Consider the following 26,057-nt stretch of genomic DNA (forward strand, 5'->3'; position numbering starts at 1 on the left):
AATGCCTCCTCATGAAACGATTTGAGTTTTTAAACTCCCAGTTACAGCTAACCTAGACCAGGAGGATTTCTCATGTGAGACAACAAGGTGCAGGGCTGGATGAACACAGCAGGCCAAGCAGCATCATAGGAGCAGAGAGGCTGACGTTTCGGGCCCAGACCCTTCATCAGAAAAGGGGGAGGGGAAGGGGGTTCTGAAATAAATAGGGAGAGAGTGGGAGGCGGATAGAAGAGGGATAGAGGAGAGGATAGGTGGAGAGGAAACAAACAGGTTGAAGAGGCGGGGATGGAGCCAGTAAAGATGAGTGTAGGTAGGGAGTTAGGAAGGGGATAGGTCAGTCCAGGGAGGACGGACAGGTCAAGGGGGCGGGATGAGGTTGGTCGGTAGGAGATGGAGGTGCGGCTTGAGGTGGGAGGAGGGGATAGGTGGGAGGAAGAACAGGTTAGGGAGGCAGGGACGAGCTGGACTGGTTTTGGGATGCGGTAGGGGGAGGGGAGATTTTGAAACTTGTGAAATCCACATTGATACCATTGGGCTGCAGGGTTCCCAAGCGGAATATGAGTTGCTGTTCCTGCGACCTTCGGGTGGCATCGTTGTGGCACTGCAGGAGGCCCAGGATGGACATGTCGTCTGAGGAATGGGAGGGGGAGTTGAAATGGTTCGCAACTGGGAGGTGCAGTTGTTTATTGCGAACCGAGCGTAGGTGTTCTGCAAAGCGGTCCCCGAGCCTCCGCTTGGTTTCCCCGATGTAGAGGAAGTCACACCGGGTACAGCGGATGCAGTATACCACATTGGCAGATGTGAGGGTGAACATCTGCTTGATGTGGAAAGTCTTCTTGGGGCCTGGGATGGGGGTGAGGGAGGAGGTATGGGGGCAGGTGTAGCACTTCCTGCAGTTGCAGGGAAAAGTGCTGGGTGTGGTGGAGCTGGAGGGGAGTGTGGAGCGGACAAGGGAGTCACGGAGAGAGTTGTCCCTCCGGAAAGCAGATAAGGGTGGGGAGGGAAAGACGTCTTTGGTGGTGGGGTCGGATTGCAGATGGCGGAAGTGTCGGAGGATGATGCGTTGGATCCGGAGGTTGGTGGGGTGGTACGTGAGGATGAGGGGGATTCTTTTTTGGTTCTTATTGCGTGGACGGGGTGTGAGGGATGAGGTGTGGGAGATGTGGGAGACACGGTTGAGGGCGTTCTCGACCACCGAGGGGGGGAAGTTATGGTCCTTGAAAAACGAGGACAACTGAGATGTACGGGAGTGGAATGCCTCATCCTGGGAGCAGATGTGGCGGAGGCGAAGGAATTGGGAATAGGGGATAGCATTTTTGCAAGAAGATGGGTGGGAGGAGGAGTATTCTAGGTAGCTGTGGGAGTCGGTGGGCTTGAAATGAATATCGGTTTCTAGGTGGCTGCCCGATATGGAGACAGAGGTCCAGGAAGGGGAGAGAGGTGTTAGAGATGGTCCAGGTAAACTTAAGGTTGGGGTGGAAGGTGTTAGTGAAGTGGATGAACTGTTTGAGCTCCTCGTGGGAGCACGAGGCGGCGCCGATACAGTCATCAATGTAACGGAGGAAGAGGTGGGGTTTAGGGCCGGTGTAGGTACGGAAGAGGGATTGTTCCACGTAACCTACAAAGAGGCAGGCGTAGCTTGGGCCCATGCGGGTACCCATGGCTACCCCCTTTGTCTGTAGGAAGTGGGAGGAATTGAAAGAGAAGTTGTTGAGTGTGAGGATGAGTTCGGCTAAGCAGATGAGGGTATCAGTGGAGGGGGACTGGTCAGGCCTGCGGGACAGGAAGAAGCGGAGGGCCTTAAGGCCATCTGCATGGGGAATGCAGGTGTAGAGGGACTGGACGTCCATGGTAAAGATGAGATGTTGGGGACCGGGGAATTGGAAGTTCTGGAGGAGGTGGAGGGTGTGGGTGGTGTCACGGACATAGGTAGGGAGTTCCTGGACCAAGGGGGAGAAAATGGAGTCTAGATAGTTGGAGATCAGTTCGGTGGGGCAGGAGCAGGCGGAGACAATGGGTCGACCAGGGCATTCAGGTTTGTGGATTTTGGGAAGGAGATAGAAGCGGACAGTGCGAGGTTGGGGAACGATGAGGTTGGAGGCCGTGGATGGGAGGTCACCGGAGGTGATGAGGTTGTGGATGGTTTGGGAGATGATGGTTTGGTGCTCAGGGGTGGGGTCATGATCAAGGGGCCGGTAGGAGGAGGTGTTGGAGAGTTGGCGTCTGGCCTCGGCGATGTAGAGGTCAGTGCGCCATACTACAACTGCGCCTCCCTTGTCCGCGGGTTTTATGGTGAGGTTGGGATTGGAGCGGAGGGAGCGGAGGGCTGCACGTTCTGCAGGGGAGAGGTTGGAGTGGGTGAGAGGGGTGGAGAGGTTGAGGCGATTGATGTCTCGACGGCAGTTGGAGATGAAGAGGTCGAGGGAGGGTAGGAGGCCTTGGGGTGGTGTCCAGGAGGAGGGGGTGTGTTGGAAGCAGGAGAAGGGGTCAGTAGAGGGAGGGTTAGGTTCACGGTTGAAGAAGTAAACGTGGAGGCAGAGGCGGCGGAAAAACTGCTCAATGTCCAAACGTGAGCGGTATTCGTTGATCTGTGGGTGGAGGGGGACAAAGATGAGCCCTTTACTGAGGACTGACCGTTCGTCATCAGTAAGGGGTAGGTCTGGGGGGATGGTGAAGACTCGGCAGGGCTGGGTGCTGCTGTCTCCTCTGGAGCTGCTGGCTGTGGAGGCTGTGGGCGGAGTTGCGTCGGCGTGCACTGAATTCAATCCAGTTAATCCCATAACTATCCCATAGGGGAAGAAACTATCCAAGAATGATACCCTCATTCAAACAACCTTCTTAATTTTATGAAGCTTTAGATATGCTGTAAGCATCCCAGACATTTTAAGGATCTTGGATTTCTCTCCTCAGAAAGTATATACTTTCCCACCTAAAGGAGTACGCAGGGCAGTAGGATTAATTTCAGTTCTAACAAAATTACCCAAATGAGACATTCACTAATTTTATTAATAGAAATTAGCAAGCAATATACTTTAAGTAGATAGGTTAAGAAACATAGGAATGAAGTAGGCCACTCAGCCCCTTGAGCCTGTTCTGCCACTTAATAAGATCATGGACGATCTGTGGCTAACTCCACATGCCTGCTTTTGGTCTAAATCCCTTAATAGCTTTGATTAACAAAAATTTCTCTCTCTCGGATTTAAAATTAACAACTGATCCAGCTCCACTGCTGTGTGTGCAAGAGGGTTCCAAATACGTGCCAACCTTTGTGTGTAGAAGTGCTTCCTAACATTTCTCCTGAACAATCTGGCCCTAATTCTACGACTCTGGCGCCTAGTTCTCGAATCCTCAACCAGTGGAAATAGTTTATTTTTATTTATTCTATCTTTTATATTTTATAATATCTTGAAGACTTCAATTACATCATGCCTTAACCTTCTAAATTCTGAATAAAACAAGTCTAATTTTACAATCTCTCTTGATAACCTAGCTCCTGAAGACCAGGTATCATTATATTCCGTCTGAGGCCAGAAGTGTGGTGTGCAGATCAGCTCTCAGTACTCCAAGTGGGGTCAAACCAAGGTTTTGCATAGCTGCAGCATTATTTCAGCACCCATGTAGTCCAGTCCGCTAGATATAAAAGCCAGCAATCCATGAGCCTTGATTATTATCTGCACCTGTTTTGTGGCATTTTAAAGGCACCTGAACTCCCAAGTCTCTTTAGACATCTACAAAATTGCACATTAACTGCTATGCCAAAAAAGAAATCAAAAGATATAATACCAAATCCAATAGAATCAGTTTGATGTTGTTTAGAAGTATTCAAAAATATATAGGAATACCCAAGAATAAAATATTCACAGACCTTTACAGTTTTACCTTAAAGCTCCAAGGGAGTAAATTATCTGCTGCCAGCAGAAATCTTTAGAGGAGTATTATCTGTAGGTTTCTAATACATCCAAAATCTTCAGTGAATAGGTCTTATTTTTGTATTGTCTGCTTCCTCCACTTTGCAAATGTGTTAACCTTCTGTACAGGTTCCTCCCACTTTCATGTGATGCTGTATAACTATCATTTCTCAATCATTTGGTGCTAATTCCGTTTTAAAGTTGCAAGCATTTATCTCAACAATTTGTTTGTGATGTCTTATAACACTGATATGAGGATTTCTTTTACTTTTCCCTTGTACTTTGCTAAAGGTTTATCAGTTAAAACATTTTTCATTTCTCTGTCTTTAGCTAACATTTTCATCTGTTTTTGACACGTGTTTGATCCCGGAGTCTAATAGTATTAATTTGTTAAGAGTCTTCAATTTCATCTCATCAATCGGATACTTAAGGTTTTAAGTTCCTTATTGCTCCTGTAGTTAGCATCTTATTTTCACATCTAGATGTGATAGTGTCAGGTCTCTTTCCAGGCCACCTCCTGTGTGAGGAAATTATTGTTTATACCTTTTAGCTTTGTCTGTGCTGAGTACGAGTCTATTAACTTAATTAATAGCATATGTGTTTTATCTCTATGTTCTCTACCAGGTACATCCTAATTTTGAAATGAACCTTTCTGGATTTTCATGTTAGCTGACATGGAAACTTTAAATGGGTAATTCCATGTTCCACATGAATCCTTGCCTTTAATTTTTTTTTTAAACATCGATGTGTGTCCTGCCTAGTTACATTTATTTCCTCAATCAAATAACATTGCTAAACAGATACTGCTGCATGATACCCTCCATGACAAGCAAATGCCAATCCATGCTCCTGAGCCATCATTTACATGATCTAAGGCCTCTTAAACCCTAGATCTATAAACACTCATATTATTCACAATGGAAGGCACTTGGGTATACATGAAGGTGGAAGATGATAATTTTTGAATAATCTCTAAGGTAACTCTTAGTCTTACAAATTTGATAGTGAAAAACACTCCCAATTCAAAAAAACCCATTCACAGGTCATAAGTTTCAAGCGTTAATCTCATAAAAACAAACAAAACATAGTTCAGACTCACAAAGGCAGCTAATGTTTTAATACAGTCTTAAAACAATTAATCAAACTGTGAACTCAGAACCCTTGCTGAGATAATTCCAGCTTTTCATTATCAGCTGAGCATTCACAACATAATGCTGACATTTCTCCCCCAAGGGATATCAAAGTGTCTATTGAGACTGCATAGGCAGATGCAACTTTTTCCCTCAACTATGCCAATCAGTCAAAACAATCCAGTGAGTTTTTAAAAATCCTCAGATTTAAAAATCCCCATCAGCCATTCTTCAAAGGTCTGCAGAATCAGTAAGAATCCATAAATCCGATCTTGTTTACTGTTGGAATTCCTCTGTTACAATTGCAACATCTTTCACAGAACAAAACAGCTCATTAACTATTAATTTTGTGCCATGGTAAAGATCTTGTTTAGGTTTTAGGATTCCTAACAACATTAGAATTTCCCCTTAAATGTTGTGTGAAGTGGTTAAAGTGTTATTATCTCTCGGTCAGAAGGGCTGGGTTCAAGTCATACCTGCTCCAGAGGTGTTTGATAATACATTCAAATCTTTTGCTAAAGAAGTATCTATAACTGCTCGTTCTTGGAATTTATGTTTGTACGGTGATATTGTCCAGCGAAGTTAGGTTGATTGAAAATCTGGAGGGTATGGGATGTTATAATCTTCATCTATTGAATCATAAGAGTGCTGACTAGTTTTTTCTTAAGTCATCCGACAGCTTTTTTTGGTCATTTTTCCTTCAGTGAATTTTCATTTTCAGCATAATAAAGTACCATTTTCTCACACTTAACCATTTCCATCAACACATCCAACTTGCCATCTCTCCCACATCATATCCTCCCCTTCCATGTTATCTTTAATGACATTCCATCCCATTTCTACATCCCTTCCACGTCATTCACATTCAGCTCTTAAAATCCCTATCACTCACATAAACCCAGCCGTTTCCCTCAAGGAAACCACCCCTCCTGATTGGCTGAGTATGGGTAGAGAACAAGAACAGTGGAAGGTAAGGGGAAACCACGGTTACTAACAAAATTTGCAGCTGCAAGGCCAAATGCGCACTAGTCGTTTGCGCACCTCATGTGTGCCAGGCACTGTCTACAAATAAACCTAACAAAAGACCACTCCTTAAATTAACAACCAAAGCAGTCTAGAGAGATAAAAGCTGACTATTAATAGAAGGATATGAGATAGGCTTTAATTTAGTTAATCACTAAAAATTCCAACAGGAATAATGCCCGGAATTATGTAACAGCTTATTTCTGAACATTACACCACAGAGATTTGAAAATATGTACAAAGGTAATTAAAATGTAGTAAGGGGGTAGAAACTGGTTTGCCTTGTGCTCATTTTCTGCATTGGTCTCACTGCAAAATTTGTTTAGGTGTCTCTAGAAGATAACTCACACATCTTAGGTCTATATAATAGAAAACGGAGGTCTATTGCCTATAACATGCTAGTAATTAGCTGAGCTAGTGACAAGGCTGTGCCCCCTTCAGCACTCTTCATTGGACCCACTGGTCACTAATGAGACATAAATAATGTAAGTCACTTTCTCATAGAAACATCCTGGGGAAACTAGGTGCAGCAATTTTCCTGAAGACTTTTGCAGGTCACTGCTTAGCCTCCCTGCGACTCCTGTGGTTGCTTCTCTTCTTGATAATGTAACAAAATACTTAGATCAGTCATTATATGGTCTAACGATTGTTCCCTACAACCAAGCCATGCTATGGACTTAGACCCCCATATGAGTTAATTATGCTAAACTATACATCAATGAGCTACAGGGTGTTAAGCAATCATGGAAACTGCACTTCTAAAATTCTTCTTGTAAAACACAGACAGTAGAAAGATTCACAAATCAAGCAAAGAACTGAACAAAAGCTTTGCTCTAATCATTTCCAGCTGGAAAATTTTAATTACGAATTACAACGTATCAGCACCTGTTTTTAGATAATTCATTCTTGACTCCCGGTTCAGAAAGATTTATATGAAAGCAACAGAGAACATGAATTAAAATTTGCAGCAAACCAAAGCATAATGCATTATTTTCTACATGTACTTACGGTTGCTGGAGAAGCACGTGTTGTGTGGCTGACTGGGTGATTAGATCCATCCATTGAGCCGCCTATAAGATAGGCACCCCCTGAGCTGCTGATTATCTGACCGCCTGTAACGCCCATTGGAATACCGCCAGTGCCCACCATGTTGTGGGACGAGACCACTGTTGTCACCTGGGCAGAATTTCCTTGGGAGTCAAAATATGTTCCTCCCGTGTTCTGGCTATACATTTGGGCCTCTGAGTAAGGATAGGTAGTTGAGCGTCTGAAGAGAAGCATCAAAAGCAAAATTTAGTATTCTTACATTGTAGATCTTCCTACAGTATTTTCAACAATAGAAAGTTAGATATATCAATATTGACATTATGAAAAAATGATTAAAACTATATGTCGGTGTTTCAACATAGCTTTCAGTTAGAAAGTTGAGACAGAGCAAAATCTTCTGGTCTCCAGACATCAGAGAGCAGACAAGAGACGGAAGATGCATGTCAAGACTCTTTGTATTCCAATGTACAGATCTATGTAGGAACTGCCTAAGAACTTCCAATGTCCAATGGGCAATCCTCCTAACTCTAAGTTGATTGCAAAATTGCAGGGCAGGTCCACAGTATCTATCCCTATGGTTGTGCAGTAAATTTTAAAATGTCTAAATTTCATCTAATATCTGGGTAATTTCACAACTGAGGCTCCAATTCTGACCCCCAAACTACCTACCGAAAACAGACTACCCTTAGATCTGACTCAGCTACACACCCTCAACATCACCCCTCACCTCACCAAAACGAAATTTATGACTCTACCACTCCCTAGCACAGACTGTGGCTTGGCTAATTCTATCAGTTTTACTACACCCGTACCACCACCAAACCAACCGGACCACCACCCATGACCAGTCAACTACACAATCTACCATATAACTCAACTTACCCACTTCACTCATTCATCTACTCACCCCTTCACTACCATTCAAAGGCAGGTTCTTTAAACTTAACCGATGGCAGATAAATGGGAGACATGTCCTGCCTTGCCTCAACTCTGCTCTGATGGAGGTGCCCAAGGGCACTATGCCATGCTTTTCTATGACAGCTGGGTTTGGAGGTTCCCAGATGAACGTGAGCAGTGTCAATTTGAAAGTACTTTCGAATGAAGTGGCAATCTGCTTAGCGTTGCCACGGCTCAGATGATGCAGCTTTGAGTTGCAAAATGCATGCCGTTTCATAACGCAACACTGTAGATAACACTGATTAAAATGAATATAATGGGCCAAATTTTCTAGTCCCAACACATGCTGCTCTGTGGGAAGTGCTTAGGAAGTTTCAGCTTCCAATGGGCAATTTCCCTGTTCCCCAGGACCCTCTGAATTTGTCCAAACCTGAATCACCTTTGGACAATTCCATGATATGTACCTTCGGTAGTTACCAAGGTCAAATTAGAAAGATTAAAACCTGGCTCAACAACAATAACCAATTCCCAATTACACCTCCTGAATCCTTCACAACTGTCCTTACATGCCATCAATTCCTGACTACATACCAGACCAACCAATCACGCCCCAAACCAGGCAACAATCTCGAGACCCAACTCAACCACATCTTCATGACTAAACACCCAGGCTATGTCCTCAACTACACCTTAACCTTACAACCATCCAATTATCCAGCTTCCCACTCACCGACCTCACAAACCATCCTGACCATCCAACTATACCTGACCCAAATACCCTCCCATCTACACCTCACACCTACCCACCTCAATCACATATCTACCACTTTCTCTCACTCACCTCCCCACTTACGATAATTACTGCCACTGATAACATCTAGTCCAATGTTTTACGCTTTTAAATTGGAAAATAAAAGCAAATTCTTAAAAAACAAAATTTCTTAAATGCGTACATAGCAAACAATTAATTAATAAGGAATCAATTTCTATTATGGAAACCCTGGCAATTATAGTGAACTGCATTAAATTTTTCCTCAGATACTGACCAATGAAATGATCAATCAAATTTTGATTCAAGCAAAATATATGACATTCATTCACAAATCACTTTAATACTTTTGATTGCCATACAGCATTTCTATGCGATTGTACAACATTAACACATACAGATACGAAGAGCACCTTTCTTCACGTTTCATCCCTTCCAAATACATTAAGATAAAATATGCAACTTGTCCTCCAGAATTTTGATCAAGTGTAATCTATAGAAGTGCTACTTGAAAACACAATAGTTAAACAGGAATATAATCTACTCAGTTGATCGATATTCAATTTCAACACTGGCAAAACTCATGTCATGGAGTAAGGAAAATCAAGAATGGTTTACTCAGTGTTATATTAATTGGATACTTGGATACAAAACAATATGACTGGGCCAACAGTTTTTTTTTTAAATGCATAGCTTATCCATTTGGCAAAGTTATACTGAACACAGGAATACATGGTCCTGACCACAGAAATATTTTCATCACAACTGTTCCTAGTTGTTGCCTCCTTCCTTGCCAATATGGAACTAAACAATCCAAATGTGGGGCATTACAAATGAAGGATTAAAAGTCAGATTTGTTTATGACTTAGTCATCAATAATTTTAACAATAAAAAATATAATCAACAGCACCAGTGTTAATTAATGCATGTTGTCACTATTGTTGGGCTTGAACGCATAACTCAAGTTGAAAAATATTGAATAAAATGTCCTCGGAATCCTGATCAGTTAAGCTTCAAGCAAGTGAAAATAGCTGACAATGGCAGAAAAAGCAATAATTTGGGAGTAAACAAGCCATCTGAGCACAAGGCTAACTCCATTTTTTTAAACACTTGGACATGCATTGTCTATGGCATTCTAAATCCAGGAGTTAACTTTTCAGTCCTACCTGTCAAATTTGCTAAACCTTTGCAAAACATTTATTTTGTGTCTAATGGACTTAAATTCTCAACACAGTGGTGTTTCTTCCCCCCATTTTCCTTTGACTCAATTAATTTTCTATCTATGCTGTCAGTGCTCTTAAGGTACAGTGACTTTTCCACTGACTAAAAACAGTGTTTAAATGTCAGGCAGGAGCTCAGTCTGCTTCTTCAAATTAAACTTATTGTTCTTGGATCACATCTCATGGTATACTAAGTTAAACCTATTTGAGAAAGCACAAAGAATTCTTCAGCCTCTAATATAATTATTCTATATTTTAATGTTGCATAAAGGCTTCAAAACAGAAATTCATTTATTAGATTAACAATAGCAATTCATAAATTAATGGTGCATGAACACTTACACCACTCATGCTTGCCCAGATCTTCGCTATCGAGTTTTTCAGTGGTGGCAACAGATTGAAATATCATTATATTCTTATTTGTTAATCTTGATACTTCAACAATTCAGTGCATTTGCAAAGCCACTTATCTGCTATTTTGTGGTTTACATGAAGCCAATCAATTTGCATGGAAATATTTAGTATTAAATCTCTTAAATTATACTATACTGATAGGGATTGTGACTAACACACAGAGTAATGTGCACCAAAAGTACTCTGGTTGCCTTAGTATATAAAATGAGACATAGAAACACAGTGTCAAATATGAAAAAGATTTACAAGAGCAGCAAACTGTGGCATGATAGCCATCAGGAAAGATTGATCAAGTTGGGATGTTTGTCTCATGAAAAGATAAGACTTAGATGTATTGAAAACTATGATTGGTTGGAGAGGAAAATGTGGAGAGAATGTTTTTTCCGCTTACTATAGATTCAAAAACAAGGACCAAACAGAAAAGACAAATACTCATGAATCTAAGGGGACATTTCTCTACTTAGAATGGTTAGTAAACCAGTGGAATGAAAACACAGGAAATGGCTGAGGCAAACAGCTTAGGTGCTTTCCAAAAGAAACTAGATACGTAAATGAGAGAACAAGGGGATTGAAAAATATACTGAAAGGCTGAGATGAAGTAGATGGAATGGGAGAGCCTTGGGTGGAGAATAAATACCACAGCTGAGCCAAATGTGCTGCATATTCCATACATGTAATGAAAAGTGTAGGCAGACACTAGAAATACTAGGAGAGTTACTCCCATACTTGTAAAGTGCAAAAGTTTTAGATGATCATATGTGGGGATTATATCTGTATTTGGACAATTTGTTAGCACATTAATACCAATCCTCATTGAAAAGCTACCATCACTTTTGGAACTGGTGCTGATGTCCTTTAAGGGTGTTGAGGTTGGTTGGCTCGCCGAGCTGGTTTCTTGTTTTACAGATGTTTCGTTACCAGGCTTGGTAACATCCTCGGTGCAGCCTCCGATGAAGCGTCGGTGTGTTTTCCCGCCTGGTTTTTAAACTCTGGGATCTTGTAGATGACATTGGTCCTGTCCATGGCGGGGAGTGGGTCTTTAGTTCAGGTGAGCAGTTGTCGTAGGGTTGATGTGGGCTTGTGTGCCACTCTGAAACCCAGTGGTCGAAGGAATCTTGTGGGGAGTTCCGACGTATTCCTGATGTAGGGTAGTGTGATGAGTGTGTCGGGGCATGTAGAATCTTTCTGATGCTATTCATGTAGGTTTCCTACATGAACAGCATCAGATAGATTCTACACGCCCCGACACACTCATCACACTACCCTACATCAGGACCTACATGAGCACTAAAGACCCACTCCTCGCCATGGGCAGGACCAACGTCATCTACAAAATTCCCTGCACAGACTGCGAGAAACACTACATCGGACAAACAGGAAGGAAACTAACAACAAGAGTACATGAACACCAACTGGTTACAAAAAGACACGACCAATACTCACTTATCTCAATCCACATGGACAAGGAGAACCACCACTTTGACTGGGACAACACCAAAATCCTGGGACAGGCTAGGCAGAGACAAGCATGAGAATTCCTGGAAGCATGGCACTCCATGAAGCATGCTATTAATAAACATATTGAACTCGACCCCATATACATTTCACTACGAAGGAAAACCGTAAGTGAGGCAATCCATCTCAACGGACCCCAGACTTTAAAAACCAGGCGGGAAAACACACCGATGCTTCATCAGAGGCTGCACTGAGGATGTTACCAAGCATGGTAACGAAACGTCTGCAAAACAACAAACCAGCTCGGCGAGCCAATCAATCTCAACACCCACAACCCAAGCTACAGATCTACTTCAAAACTTTAGTGATGTCCTTTAAATCCAGCAGAGTGCTAAAAATTCATAACTTCTCTACTCTGGCAAATGGCTAGGATAGCAACCCAGAGTTACACCCCTGAAATGCTGTTCATAAACCTGCATCCTAATATTCTCTAATACCTTAATATTGAAAGGCTTCATGCTACAAGGTCTCACTGCTCTTTTTCCTTATCTAAATGAGTTCTGGTCATTTCAAAATATCTCTTACCACACACCAAAGGACATGAAATAATTTGGGGGACACAGTCTAGCCTGCAACAGAAAGTCTATCTCCACACCTGAATCATCTCACTTTTTCTGTTAGGGTTATTGTAATTCAGTTGATTGCTCTGTCTCCTAAGAATCCACTCTTTCAAAATTATTGGAGACATGGGTGCATTTTCTGACACAGCTTCACCCTTCTTGATTTTCTGTAGTGTGATGGCAGAGATCAGAAAAAGAAATATAATCTTAAAATTCCAGCTAATGATACTAGAAACAAAATTTGAGCAATTTTTTCCCTAAAAGTGGAACTCTGGCCAACAAAACGCATTCATATCTTTTGCTTGTCATGGGATGTAGAGGTTACAAGCAAAGACAGCATTTGTTCCCCATTCATAATTGCCCTTGAACTGAGAAGCTTGCTATGCAATTTCAGAAGGCAGTTTAAGAGTCAACCACATTGCAGTCATCTGGTAATGCCCTAAAGAACATGAGTGAACCACATTGATTTTTACAATCAATGATAACTTTCACGGTCACCATTTCTGGAACTAGCCTTATATTTTAGATTTATTAAGTAAATTTATGTTCTACCAACCATTGTGGGATTTAAACACCTATCCTTCAAGCCATTGAATCACTAGTCCAGTAAGTTTATCACCACACTGTCATCTCATAATTGGTTACTTGAAATTGTCAACACTGAAATCAATAGATTTTTATAAGATATATGAGAAAAATGTGGAGTTAAAAATATTCTAGGAGTTAGGTACAGATCAGCCATAATTTAAGTGAATGTTGGAACAAGCTCAAGGAAACTCCTACACATGTATATTACCACATGTTGTGTTAATCTATCATTCATTTCAAAAACAAAGCATTTGCAGCATCTGATATTTGAAGCCACCAGCTCAAACACTGGCACTACATGGAGAGGGCAGTTATGTGCCAACCCAAAAATGATCCATGTTTTACTACTCTCCACTTCTTGGTAGCTAACCAATCATAACCAATGCATTTACAATTGCTTCTTCTCAGAGCCTTGAATGCAGGCCATGACGTTCCCTAAAAAAACGACATTTACTTTGGTTACTTTTAAAATGCTTATCGAAACTCTTAGTGTCTGTTTTTCCATTTCTAGCTAGATTTCTCTCATACTCTAATCTCCCCCTCATTATTTTCTTTGCTGGTTTCTAAAATCTGTCAAATCTTCTGAACTACCATTAATCTTCACAGTATTGTATGTTTTTCCTGTCAATTTGATGCGATTCTCAACTTCCTTAGTTAGCCATGGACGGTGTATTTTTTAGAGAGAGTTTCTTTCTCAACAGGGATATGAAATATCTTTTTAAATGTCTGCTGTTGCTTCGTACCTTTTACCTTGCTTTCCCAATTCAATTTAGCCAACTATATCTTCATACCCTTGTAATTGCCTTTATTTAGATTAAAAGCACTTTGTCACTCTCCAACTAACTGTCAAATTCCATTATGTTATGGTCACAATCACCTAAAAGATCCTTACCATAAGATTATTAAATAAATCTGTCTCATTGCACATAACCAGGCCCGAAGTAGCCCACTGCCGGATGGGCATTAGAATGTATTTCACTAAGAAACTCTTCCAAATACATTCTACAAATACATCTTCCAAGCTACCTTTGCCAATCTGATTCATCCAATATGTATGAAAATTCAAATCATAAGTGTGCAGTTATTGCAGTAACCTTCTTACAAAGGCTTATTATTTCTTCATATAAGCTCTGTCTCACAACATATTTGGGGACCCATAAACGTGATTTCTTACCTTTGCTATTTCTTATCGTTACCCAAACCAACTTTATATTTTAATCTTCTGAACTAAGGACATCTCACATTACTTAATTAGCAATCCTATCATCAGAGCCATCACATTAACTTCTTGTTAGGTTCCTGTGCTTCTAAAATGCCAAATACCTTGAGTATTTAGTTTCAGACTTGGTCAGCTTGAAACTTTAATTCTGAAACAGTATCAGGTTATATATAGATAGCAAGAACTGCAGATACTGGAGTCAGAGATAACAAAGTGTGGAGCTGGAGGAACACAGCAGGCCAGGCAGCATCAGAGGAACAAGAAAGCTGACATTTCAGGTTGGGACCCTTCTTCAGATATTTCTGAAGAAGAGTGCGGACCTGAAACATTAGCTTTCCTTTTCCCCTGACGCTGCCTGGCCTGCTGTGTTCCTCCAGCTCCACACTTTGTTATCTCAGGTTTTATATGTACTGTTTTTTATTTGCGGTATCGTTTCATTTATTTTGTTGCAACTGCTGCATGTTTTTAAATACAGAGCATTTTATTCTGTTTTTTTTTAAAATCATTCTTGCAAACCCTGATCTTAAGAATTGGTTCATCCAAGTTTCTGTGCTGTGCTTGATTGCCACACTCTGGTTTTCAATGCCAATATTGCTACCCTGCTCTATTGCCTTATTCTTCTTCTTTAATTTATGGCATCTTCCCCCCTTATGTGATCCCTCTGTCCCACTATTTGGTTTAAAGTTTTCGCTACTGTCGCAGTTATATGACTCACGAGAATGCTGGTCTCAAAACAATTGCAATATGTATAGCTCGCACTTTCTCTAACACTGGTGCTAGTGCTTCAGAGCAAACCCATTTCTCAGACACCCATCTTTGAGCCAAACATTCAACTCCTTAATCTTATTCACTGGTGGCTCAGGTAGTATTCCAAAGTTATTACCTTTGTGGTTCTGCTTTTTAGTTTAGCCCCTAACTGCTTATACACCCCAAGCAGAAACCCTTTCCTAGTCCTATCAATATCATTGGTACTACATGCGGAAACTGCATCCTCCCCAACATTGCATGTTACTCTCCAGCGATAAGCAGAAGGCCTATACCCTGACATCCGGAAGGTCAAATAGCCTTATGGACTCTAACCCTTAGCTGCAGAGAACTAAATTGATCCCCCACACCCCCAACTACACTGCTCCAGACTACATTCTGCTTTATTCCCCACAGTTAAATGAATTCCTGCATTCTAGTGCCATGATCAGTTCAAGGATCCACACTGCAGCTCCTAATTTCCTTAATTTTATATTCAAGAATCTTGAATTTATTGAAAAATTACAAGGGATGAGTCTCCTTCAGTGCTACCTCTGGATCCTACATGTGACTTTGCTTGTAGCTATACAACCTCATCCCTGACTGCAGGCAAAAACCCAAGGAATGTGACTGACTTCCAGGTAACTTGCTCCTCCAAAATACATTTAGAGTCTCAAGTTCAGATTCCCACTTATCCAACCGGAGTTGAAATTCGTCGAGCTGCAGACATTTATTGTAGATGTGGTTGTGAGAATCACACTGGTGTCCACTACATCCCACAGCTGCCACACATCATCAGCCAAGCTATATATAGTATGTTTAAGCTTGGAAGTTTTACTCAATAATTACTAATAACTACACAAGATGATTTAACCAGCTAAGCTATAAATTTAATGCAAAACTCACCCATTTGCTCACCTAATCAACGCTTCCAGTTTAGCTCCATAACGATGAGTTTACAGACAGATGTTTGGTATATCAATGGGCCTGCCAAACAAACATACTCGCCACTTGCTAGAAGCATCAAGAAGTTTGGCTCTAACATAGCCAGGTATCATGACAAACGTGAAGCTCATCCTTTCCACTGTGTGCAACTCCATGATCTCTAAGGTTTTGGAGGATGTTACCAAGCATGGTAACAAAATGTCTGCGAAACAAGAAACCAGCTCGGCAAGCCAACCAACTTCAACAACCTCAACACCCACAACCCGAGCTACAAATGTACTCCAAAACCTTAGAGACCTACGGGCGCAACATGCTCAAATTGGCAAGAAAATGGGAAAACTACGCCAAACGAGAGAGCGCAACCCGCGAACTACTCTACTTCCTACATGGATGCCTCAGGAACCAGGTATTACCACGCAGAGTGAAGTACAAACCACCCATCAACAACCCACAAGCCCAAAAAACAGCAGAACAAAACGGCCGTAAGATGGTAAGGGTAATGGTAATGATAAATGAACGCACACAACCGGCTCCACAAATACAACAGAAATTACGCACCAAAAAACGTTATTCCAGGAAGCTACCAATCAAGACTGGACAACTGACACGGAACGAGCCATTAACATCAGCCAACAGACCACAAGAACCAAGACAGACCCTGCAAGACAAGCTAGCCACACTTACCCACCAAAACGACAACAACAGAACAGACACATGGATAAGAAACCTCTCCGACAGGAAACTGACAAACACAGAAAAAGCCGTTCTCACCCGAAGATTGAACTACAACTACAGAGATGCCAACAAAACGGAATTCCTAGCTACACCGGAAGCCACACTCAAGACCAACAACATCAACGAAGAAACACAACAAACTATAAGACAGACAGTAGTCCTGAAACTAGCCAGAAGGAGCAAACTCAACACCTTCAACACACGGGAAAGACAAGCCCTGGACGGATTAAAGAAGGACAAGAACATCACAATACTACCTGCAGACAAAGGGCACTTGACAGTGATACTGAATAAAGGGACTACATCTCCAAAGACCAAATGACCAATACTCACTCATCTCAATCCACATGGACAAGGAGAACCACCACTTCGACTGGGACAACACCAAGATCCTGGGACAGGCTAGGCAGAGACAGGCACTAGAATTCCTAGAAGCATGGCACTCTACGCAGCATGCTATTAATAAACACATTGAACTCGACCCCATATACATTCCACTACGAAGGAAAACCGGAAGTGAGGCAATCCATGCCAACGGACCCCAGAGTTTAAAAACCAGGCGGGAAAACACACCGACGCTTCATCGGGGGCTGCACTGAGGATGTTACCAAGCATGGTAATGAAACATCTGCGAAACAAGAAACCAGCTCGGCGAGCCAAACAACATCAACAACCTCAACTCCACGATCACTGTTGATCCAGTAGCGATGCAACAACCGCGGCTCATTGTCGCAGCTTCCATGGCAACACAGGAAGAAGCCTTGCAATTTCTCTGTGCTGCGGTGAAAGCTCATATTGTAAATTGGCTTGTCATTATCTAGGCTCAGACTGTTTCCATCATAGCTATGGATTCCAGTGTTCAGAAAGGCATGCTGGTTCTCACTGCAGTCCAGCATTCTATGCTCCATCAGATAGTAATCTGTTGAGTTTGTTGAGGATTGTTGAGTCACTGTCCCAGGGAAAAGGCAGTGGCACTACGGGTTAGGAAACTGATGACATTTTGAGGATTGTAACACCTTTTCATTCACCAAAGCCAGTGCCCATGCTTCTGCCGTTAGCTAGCCTTAGAACATTAGAAATGGGGCAGGAGTAGGCCATAACTCCTCTTTCGTGTCCGCTTTCATAGCTGTCAACTTTCCAATGCTTCAAAAATCTAGCTACCTCCTCTTTAAATACTTCCAGTAATCTAGTCTCCACAACTCACAGGGACAGAGAATTCCAGACATGTGCTACCCTTTGGGAGAAGAAATTAATTTGAATCTCCGTTTTGAATGAGTGCCTCCTTATTTTGCAACTACATCCCCTATTCCCCCACTGGTGGAAATATCTTCAACATTTACCTTGTCAGGCCCCCTGAGAATCCTGAATGTTTCAATTAGATCATCCCTCATTCTTCTAAACCTTAATGAATTAAGGCTTAACCTATTAGCTCCTCTTGATAGTCAACCATTTCAACCCAGAAATCATCCTTAATAGTCAATCTCTTTCGAACATTCTCCATGTCAAATTTATCCTTAAGCAGAGAAACGTAACTGTACACAGTACTCCAGGTGTGGTCTCACCAACACCATGTACAGTTATAACAACACTTCCTTTTTTTTAAACTCCAACCCTCAATTGCTGCCATTCATGTAGAGGTGATGCAGTGCAAAGCTGGACCTTATAGGGGTAAAAATGCTTGAGATTATTTCATAAGGCCATCTTCACTCCCCTCGCTGAAAGTCAACAGCCTTCAACCAATCATGCTGCACTTCTTGCAATAGTATTCTCTAAGCAATAGCACAGGCAACATCACAGATAAAGCGGACACTAAGGGAATGCACATGGGTGATTAGCTGACTATTCAACTGTGCATATTACACTGATAAAGTTGGTCTGCAATGTTTTGTTTAGTGATGGCTTTTATTTCAGTATTGTGAAGACACTGATGATCAATACCAGAGAGATGGTAAGGTGTGGGACAAATGGGGAATTGGAGTTGCGTTCATTAGTAGTCAGATAAAGTTATTATGAACAATCTGGCTGGAAAAATTGCGCATTGGTTGCCTGGTCCTTCTCTTCATCCTCAGTTGATTGCCATGCTCCCGTAGCCTCATTATGTTGAATTTGTGCAGGATGCAGCAGTCTCTGCCTTCACCAGCAGGGTAGTTACACAAACCACCAAAACATTCCAAATAACTCAGTATGTTAGTGAAATAAATCAGCAACTAATCTAAAAGTTAGTGCGCAGCTCAGTGGTTAGCACTGCTAGGACCTGGGCTCAATTCCAGCCTTGGGTGACTGCCTGTGGTGGAGTTTACATATTTGTCCAGTGTCTGCACCTCAAGGTTCTCCAGTTTCCTCCAACAGTCCAAAGACGTGTGGGTCGGGTAGACTGGCCATGCTAAAATTGTCCATATAGTGTCTAGAGATGTAAAGGCCAGGTGGATTAGCCATGGTTAATGCAGGGTTATAGGGATAGGGTGGAGGTCTGGGTCTGGGTGGGTGCTCTTTGGACGGTCGGTACAGACTCGATGGACCGAATGGTCTGTTTCTGCACTGTAGAGGTTCTATGTTTGATAAATTCCTTTAAATATTGCTGATGGGCATGTCCTTTCTGATACCGAATGTATGTACAATGATGAGTCTTTAGGAGGGTGTATTGGCTGGACCACTGATGTCAAAAATGACACTACTAGAGTCAGGTCACCACCACACATTTGACTGACATCACAATTTGCATAGTACCATCACTCTGACAAGGACTGACGATATCAAAGACCTCACCAAACTAGAGTCCAGCACAATAAATGCTACAAGTAGGAGTGTGCAGGCTAGCTATATTTGGCCCAAAGGGACCTGAAGCACCAAAAATATAGTGGCTTCAAAATTGAATTTTACAGTCAATAAGTCCCCAACTTCCCTCCTAGATCTGGCAAGAGAATGATATTCCAATTTTCTGTGTTTAAAAATAACTGTCGTGAATTTTGGTCTTCCAGTGTTCACAAAAGGAAGGGCATCAGACATGTCTCGTGCATCTAGGATTGTACAACAGTTGTGAAGTGTTAAATGATTATTGAAATAGCCTTACTGCTTTCCATTTTCAATGTTTAGTCTATTAGGATTTGAATCATCAGTTGTCTCAACTTTTTAATAGTAAGCTACCCAATAATCACTGAAGCATAACATTATTCTTAAACAAAATATAGACTTTGTCTTTTGCATTGCACAAGTGTTTTTTTAAGTTGGCTCAGTACTACTAATTCATTTAATATGGACGAGTGAACATCATTATTTGAATGCATTCATTAATAGCTTTCAAGGTAACATAGGATGCTCAAGAGTCCAGGTGTTTACAATATTTAATAATCAAATAACTCTGTCTGCAACCCTGAATCTTGACTAACGGCCAGGAAGCAGGTTTAGCAAGTAATGTAGAACTTGCCTCAATCAGTTGAAATCACACATTTAATGAAAATAACAAGATAGGAGGTCCTCAGGCAGTGAAACGGAATAGCTGCAGCTATACCTAGGTGAGAAATTGTTGCTCATTGCACTTTAGAGTGCACTCTTGTTGCTCGACAGATGACTTTCAACCTTTTGGAAGCCAATTCACTTTTTTTAGAACTTGATCTGCATTGTTTACTGTCAACCATTACTGTGGCACAGGAACAACTTATGGTTTTATCTTTGATCTCTGCAGAAGCAGCACCACCAACATAAGCATCAGGTCCAGCAGCAAAACCAGCAGTAGCAGCACCAGCACCAATTTTCTCTTTCGCCACATGCCATTTAAGACAGAGGGGATGGACACAGTGATCCAGCTGGAAGGAGGTAATACTCCATCACATAGTCTACAGGCAGAGGATCAACACTCAACTTGTCTGAGCACCAGTTCTGAGGAGGCTCAGGCTTCCGTGACAGGTCACTGTTGACATCACATCTGGCAGTAAGATGACTATCACAGCTGATCAGGTAAGACATGCACTGCCAGTGGCTGACATTATGGCTTCACCAGTGGGCCTTTGCCGCCCTGCCCTTTGTTCTCTCCCTCATGTTGTGCAACATCTTTCCTTGCAAGGAGAGAAAGCAAAAGTTATTAGAGAAAAAGATTGTGAATGCAAGTGGGAATGACATCAATTGTGGACACTGACTGTGAAGCAGGAGTGTGAGATTTCACTAAGATAGAGGCAACTGAATATATTGACTGTTGAGTTGGAGGTGTGAAGAAGTGCCTAAAGATAAAGGACTGAGCGGAGTTGCAAGGTTCATGGGAACGTTGAGAAATGTCTAGAAAGTTTGGAGTTAGCACCGATCATGCCATTCAGCTTTATTGCCCTTAAATGAACTTCTTGGTGCATTATAAAATCAGAGATGTACAGCATGGAAACAGACTCTTTGGTCCAACACATCAATGCTGACCAGATATGCTCGATTAATCTAGTCCCATTTGCCAGCATTTAGCCCATATCCCTCTAAACCCTTCCTATTCATTTACCCACACAGGTGCCTTTTAAATGTTGTAATTGTACCAGCCTCCTCCACTTCCTCTGATAGCTCTTCCATACACACACCACCCTCTGTGTGAAAAGGTTGCCCCTTAGGACCCTTTTAAATCTTTTCCCCCTCACATTAAACCCATGCCCTCTACTTTTTGACTCTTCTACCCCAGGGAAAAGACCTTGTCTATTTAACTTATTCATGCCCCTCACGATTTTATAAGCCTCTATAAGGTCACTCCTCAGCCTCCAACGCTCCAGGGAAAATAGCCCCACAGCCCATTCAGCATCTCCCTATAGTTTAAACCCTCCAACCCTGGCAACATCCGTGTAAATCTTTTCTGAACCCTTTCAAGTTTCACAACATCCTTCCTACAGCAGGATGACCAGAATTGCACACAGTATTTCAAGAGCGGCTTAACCAATGTCCTGTACAGTAACAACATGATCTCCCAACTGCTATACTCAATGCGCTGTTCAATGAAGGCAAGCATACAAAATGCCTTTTTCACTATCCTATCTACCTGCGACTCCACTTTCAAGGAACTATGAACCTGTACTCCAAGGTCTCTTTGTTTAGCAACACTCCCCAGGACCTTACCATTAACCATATAAGTCCTGCCCTGATTGCCTTTCCAAAATGCAGCACCCGTATATTCAGGTTTAAGGGACAACAATCTTGCTGCTGACTTCCTTAGCCACTTTGCGCTACCTCTGCTTGACTTCAATGGCAGGCTTCTCCTTCCTATTTGCAGAAAGCAGCATCTCACTTAAATCCTCAGATCCCATAGCAGGAGCTCTGGGTAAAAGTTTCCTCAGATCTGGGCAGCATGGTGGCTCAGTGGTTAACACTGTTGCCTCACAGCACCAGGAGCCTGGGTTCAATTCCAACCTCAGGCAACTGTCTGTGTGGAGTTTGCACATTCTCCGTGTCTGCGCGGGTTTCCTCCGGGTGCTCTGGTTTCCTCCCACCGTCCAAAGATGTGCAGGCTAGGTGGATTGGCCATACTAAATTGTCCGTAGTGTTCAGGGATGTGGAGCTTAGGTGGATTATAGGGGGATGGGTTTGGGTGGGATGTTCTGAGGGTCGGTGTGGACTTGTTGGGCCGAAGGGCCTGTTTCCACACTGTAGGGATTCTATGGACTCTCTCTACGGGTTCCATACAGCTGAGGTTTGTGCATAGTTCTTTTAGTACTTTATCACGTTCACTTTCCTATAGGACCCACACTACTGTCCTGATCTTATTTTTACTTAACTGCTAACCATAAAACCTCCTTTTATGATTCCCACATTACTTGATATTGTTACTGACACTCTCTCTTCAGGTACTGTGCACCTCTCCTTCCAATCTGTTGCCATCACACTTCTCCTCAATAGTTCAATACTGGCCCCTCTGTTCTTGAAAACTACATTCCGTGCTCAACCTTTCTTTCCGCTCACAAATCCCTCTGTGTGCTGTTGCTTCCTAGGTGTTTGTCAAGGAAATCCACACTTGAATCTGTCTAGTTATGTTCCAGTCCTGTCACAGTCCTAAAACAGCTTTTAATGAAGTCATTAATGACATCTTATTTGACAATGACCTGAGTAAGCTATTACCCTTCAACCTTCTCCACCTGTCTGCAGCCTTTGACACAGTTGACCAGACCAATCTCAACACCTCTCGGCTATCGCCTAGCTGATGGGACTACACTTGTTCTATTCTTATCCAGCTGTGGCCAAGACCACCTGTAATAACTTCTCTTTCTCTGTTCATACCACTGCCTCTGGTGCTGCTCAAGAGTCTCTTTGACCCACCTCCTATTTTCCATTTTCACGTTGCCCTTGCTGCTATCATCGAGAAAGCAGTATCAGTTTCCACCTGTGTCCTGGCTAATACGTAATTCCTCTGGAATCCTCCATAGTGTCAAAATCATCAGACGGCTTGTCCAGCGTCCTTTAATGGATGAGTTGAAATTTCCTCCAGCTAAATACTGGCAAAACCAAAGCCACTGAGTGCAAGTTTTTGAAGTAGACCTGCTTACAGCGGCAGATGGATGGGAATTGATGCGTCAAAGAAGTGGGCTTTGTCATTGTTCTTTAACTCCGTGTGACAGTATTACACTAGTTTTGGGTTTGCTGATTAATCGCCAAATGTAGGCTTGATGACCCATACTCTGGCAAAGAAAACCTTTTACTGAAAGGACCCGGTCTGGAGTTAGATTAGTTTGACAATTTCTGACTAGGGAGCAATACCATGACAAATTTGTAAATTCTTTAAAAGGCTAGAGGAGTCTTTAATTGTTTTGAAGAATCTTTGAAAAGGACTTTTAAGAGGTTGCATCAATTCTAAGGGGATCAGTTGTGATTTCTTGGATAACGAATACTGGTTCTTATAATCTGGAGCACTTGACCTGGAAGAAGTACCAAGTGGCAGGATGTTGAGAAGCTGTATGACTGGTAAATACAAAGAGAGCTGCAGAAACAAAGGTTAAGTCCAAGCAGAGGAACTGAAAGGTGCAGAGACAGGTTGTTTGGTTGGAAAATAACGTTGGAAAGCTACACCATCAGGATTGCCATGACCTGATGAAAAGAGGATTTGTAAAAGTGTCCTTTGCTGATGGCTGTCGTAACTGTGAAATTGCAGGTGAAAGCTGTTACCAGACCTACCCCGAGTGAATAAATAAGCTTTTTGTGGAATGGTGCGGCTATGTAATGCCATGTGTGCTAAAGGAGAATGCCTGTTCTTATAAAATATATCTTTGTATCAACTATTCAAAGTGACATTTATTTGATGTATCATATACCTGTTAATTCATGTTTAATTTGCATAGTTCTCATTCAAATGAAAGTAAAAGTTACAAAAAATGAAATCATGCCGGTATTATTTTTCATTTGGTAAATCTGCTTGTTTTGGTTTATGGTTTCTTCATGGGGTTTGTGACAGTAGTTAAACTGTGCAATGCTTCCTGAGACTTCAGTTACCACAGTAGTCGTGAAGGAACTTGAGAAAGCTAGAAACCAGTCAACAATTACGATCTTTAATCTTTGTGACTTGTTGCCCCTCTTTATGAATATCTAGGTCCAATCAATTGACTTGGACTGAACAGTTAATTCTGCAGTATAGTAACCGATTTCTGGAACAAAGTCTATTCCTGGATTATAGGACGCAACTGACATGGATCTTTCAGAGTAAGCAGTTTACTTCGGATCAACGTCCTCCAAAGCAGACTTTGGGATACACAACAACACAGAGTTGCTGAGCAGAGGCATATAGTCAAGTTTGGTACTCATGAGGACAACCTTCACCAGGATCTTGGGTTCATGTTGTATTGCAGGTGACCCCACCACACTACACACACACACACTCAGATCCTCTCTCGTACAGTCTCCTATGCAAACACACACACACACTCAGATCCTCTCTCGTACAGTCTCCTATGCAAACACACACACACACACACTCTTCCCCCCCCTCTCTCTCTCACACACGCGCGCACGATCCTCTCTCGTAGTCTCTCAAGCGCGCACGCACACACACACACACGTGAATGTATGGGGTGAAGTTGTATTTGCAGATACATTCTATTTTGTTCAAAAAGCACACAATATATTGTCAGTCAATGTGGCATTTTATAAATTCCTACTTTAGAAGCGAAACCAGTCTGACTTCAAACCAAAACATAAGGAGTTTCTGAACAAGGCCTCACACCTACCAAGCATTGTCTGACCTAAAATGTCACCTCTTCTTTACTGACAAAGCCTTTAGTTCTCTCAGGACAGAGACTTGAAAGGAATTCAGGGATTTACATATACACATTAATCAATTAAAACCTTCTAACTGATTAAAGATTTAACAGCATCTCAGGTTTGTTTAATACATCCTGATCAGTGGCATGACCCTTTGATCTTTCACTTATAAATTCTGCGTCTGCATCACGGTTGAGTCCACAAGTATGTGAATGGGGTTGGCCATCACTTCCACGATTGGAAGGATACACTGAATTCTGCACAAAACTCTGTGCCAAGTTAGCATTGTACTCCTCCATGCTATTTGATATTTAATATAGGCTTTCTGGCAGGCCTCCCAATGCACCAAGTATTTTGTTATGCATATCCATCCATGTCATTCTGTAATAAAAAAAGAGATGCTGCAAATACTCAGCACAGCAGGTGGGAAGCTTATGTGGGGGAGACAGAAAGAGAGTTAACTTTTCAAGTTTATAACTTTTCTTTCTCTAAAGATGTACTAGTTTTCATGATCACTCTCTTCATGGTGTTCCTCCACTGCCTTTCAGACTGCACCACTGGGTACCTGACAGCAAGACGCCAGGAAGGGAAATTTAGAAATGCATGAGCCCGCCAGGTCTGTGGCTTCTAAATCCAAACAGACTGCATGATGACTGGAAAGCAGAACGTGTGACGGAAGATTGTATATGAGGACATGTCCTGGTAAGTACAAAATGAAAAGTTTTGACTTCTTGTCTCCTTTCAACAATTTTTAAGTTTGGTACTACCAAGCAATTATTTATCCTCCATGATTGTTTTCCCATCCAGTTAGCTCCTGCTGCTTTGAGCTGTGTGCCACCTCGCCCTGCAAGAAAAATGGAATTGTGTCAGTGAGTGTGATGCAACTGCTGGGTTATATGGCTACTATGATTTAACAACTGGCAGTGTGTGCAAGCTGAGAGATGTGGATGTGAGAATTACAGCAGTATAACATATGAGTGTGCAAAGCAGCTTCTGAATGTTAAGTGTGAATATTGAATGGTAGATACGGTGAGTGTTGAGGGTGCGATAAATCAAGCAATGGCTTAGGTTAGTGGTCAGTTATGACACTTAGACATGCATTCACTGACCTTAACCATTCATGGGAGATCCTGAACCT

At 42.1% G+C, this 26,057-nt stretch overlaps 1 protein-coding gene across 5 annotated transcripts in view; it reads right to left on the reverse strand.

Moving 5' to 3' along the window:
* rfx3 (regulatory factor X, 3 (influences HLA class II expression)) overlaps positions 1-26,046 on the reverse strand; it is a 134,889-nt gene extending 108,843 nt beyond the window's left edge. For 2 of the 5 annotated variants that reach the window (XM_048621086.1, XM_048621077.1), the window contains exons 1-2: positions 22,988-23,013; positions 7,070-7,328 (exon numbers count right to left, since the gene is read on the reverse strand). In XM_048621086.1, coding sequence (XP_048477043.1) covers positions 7,070-7,328; positions 22,988-23,001 — 273 coding nt within the window. In that variant the 5' untranslated portion in view covers positions 23,002-23,013. Of the gene's footprint in view, positions 1-7,069; positions 7,329-22,987; positions 23,014-25,686 lie in introns of those variants that run through there. The other 3 variants (XM_048621083.1, XM_048621081.1, XM_048621090.1) reach the window with 3 other exon arrangements.
* Positions 26,047-26,057: the final 11 nt, after the last annotated feature.

This window comes from Rhincodon typus, chromosome 3, assembly GCF_021869965.1.
Source record: "Rhincodon typus isolate 14 chromosome 3, sRhiTyp1.1, whole genome shotgun sequence".
Classification (NCBI taxonomy): domain Eukaryota; kingdom Metazoa; phylum Chordata; class Chondrichthyes; order Orectolobiformes; family Rhincodontidae; genus Rhincodon; species Rhincodon typus.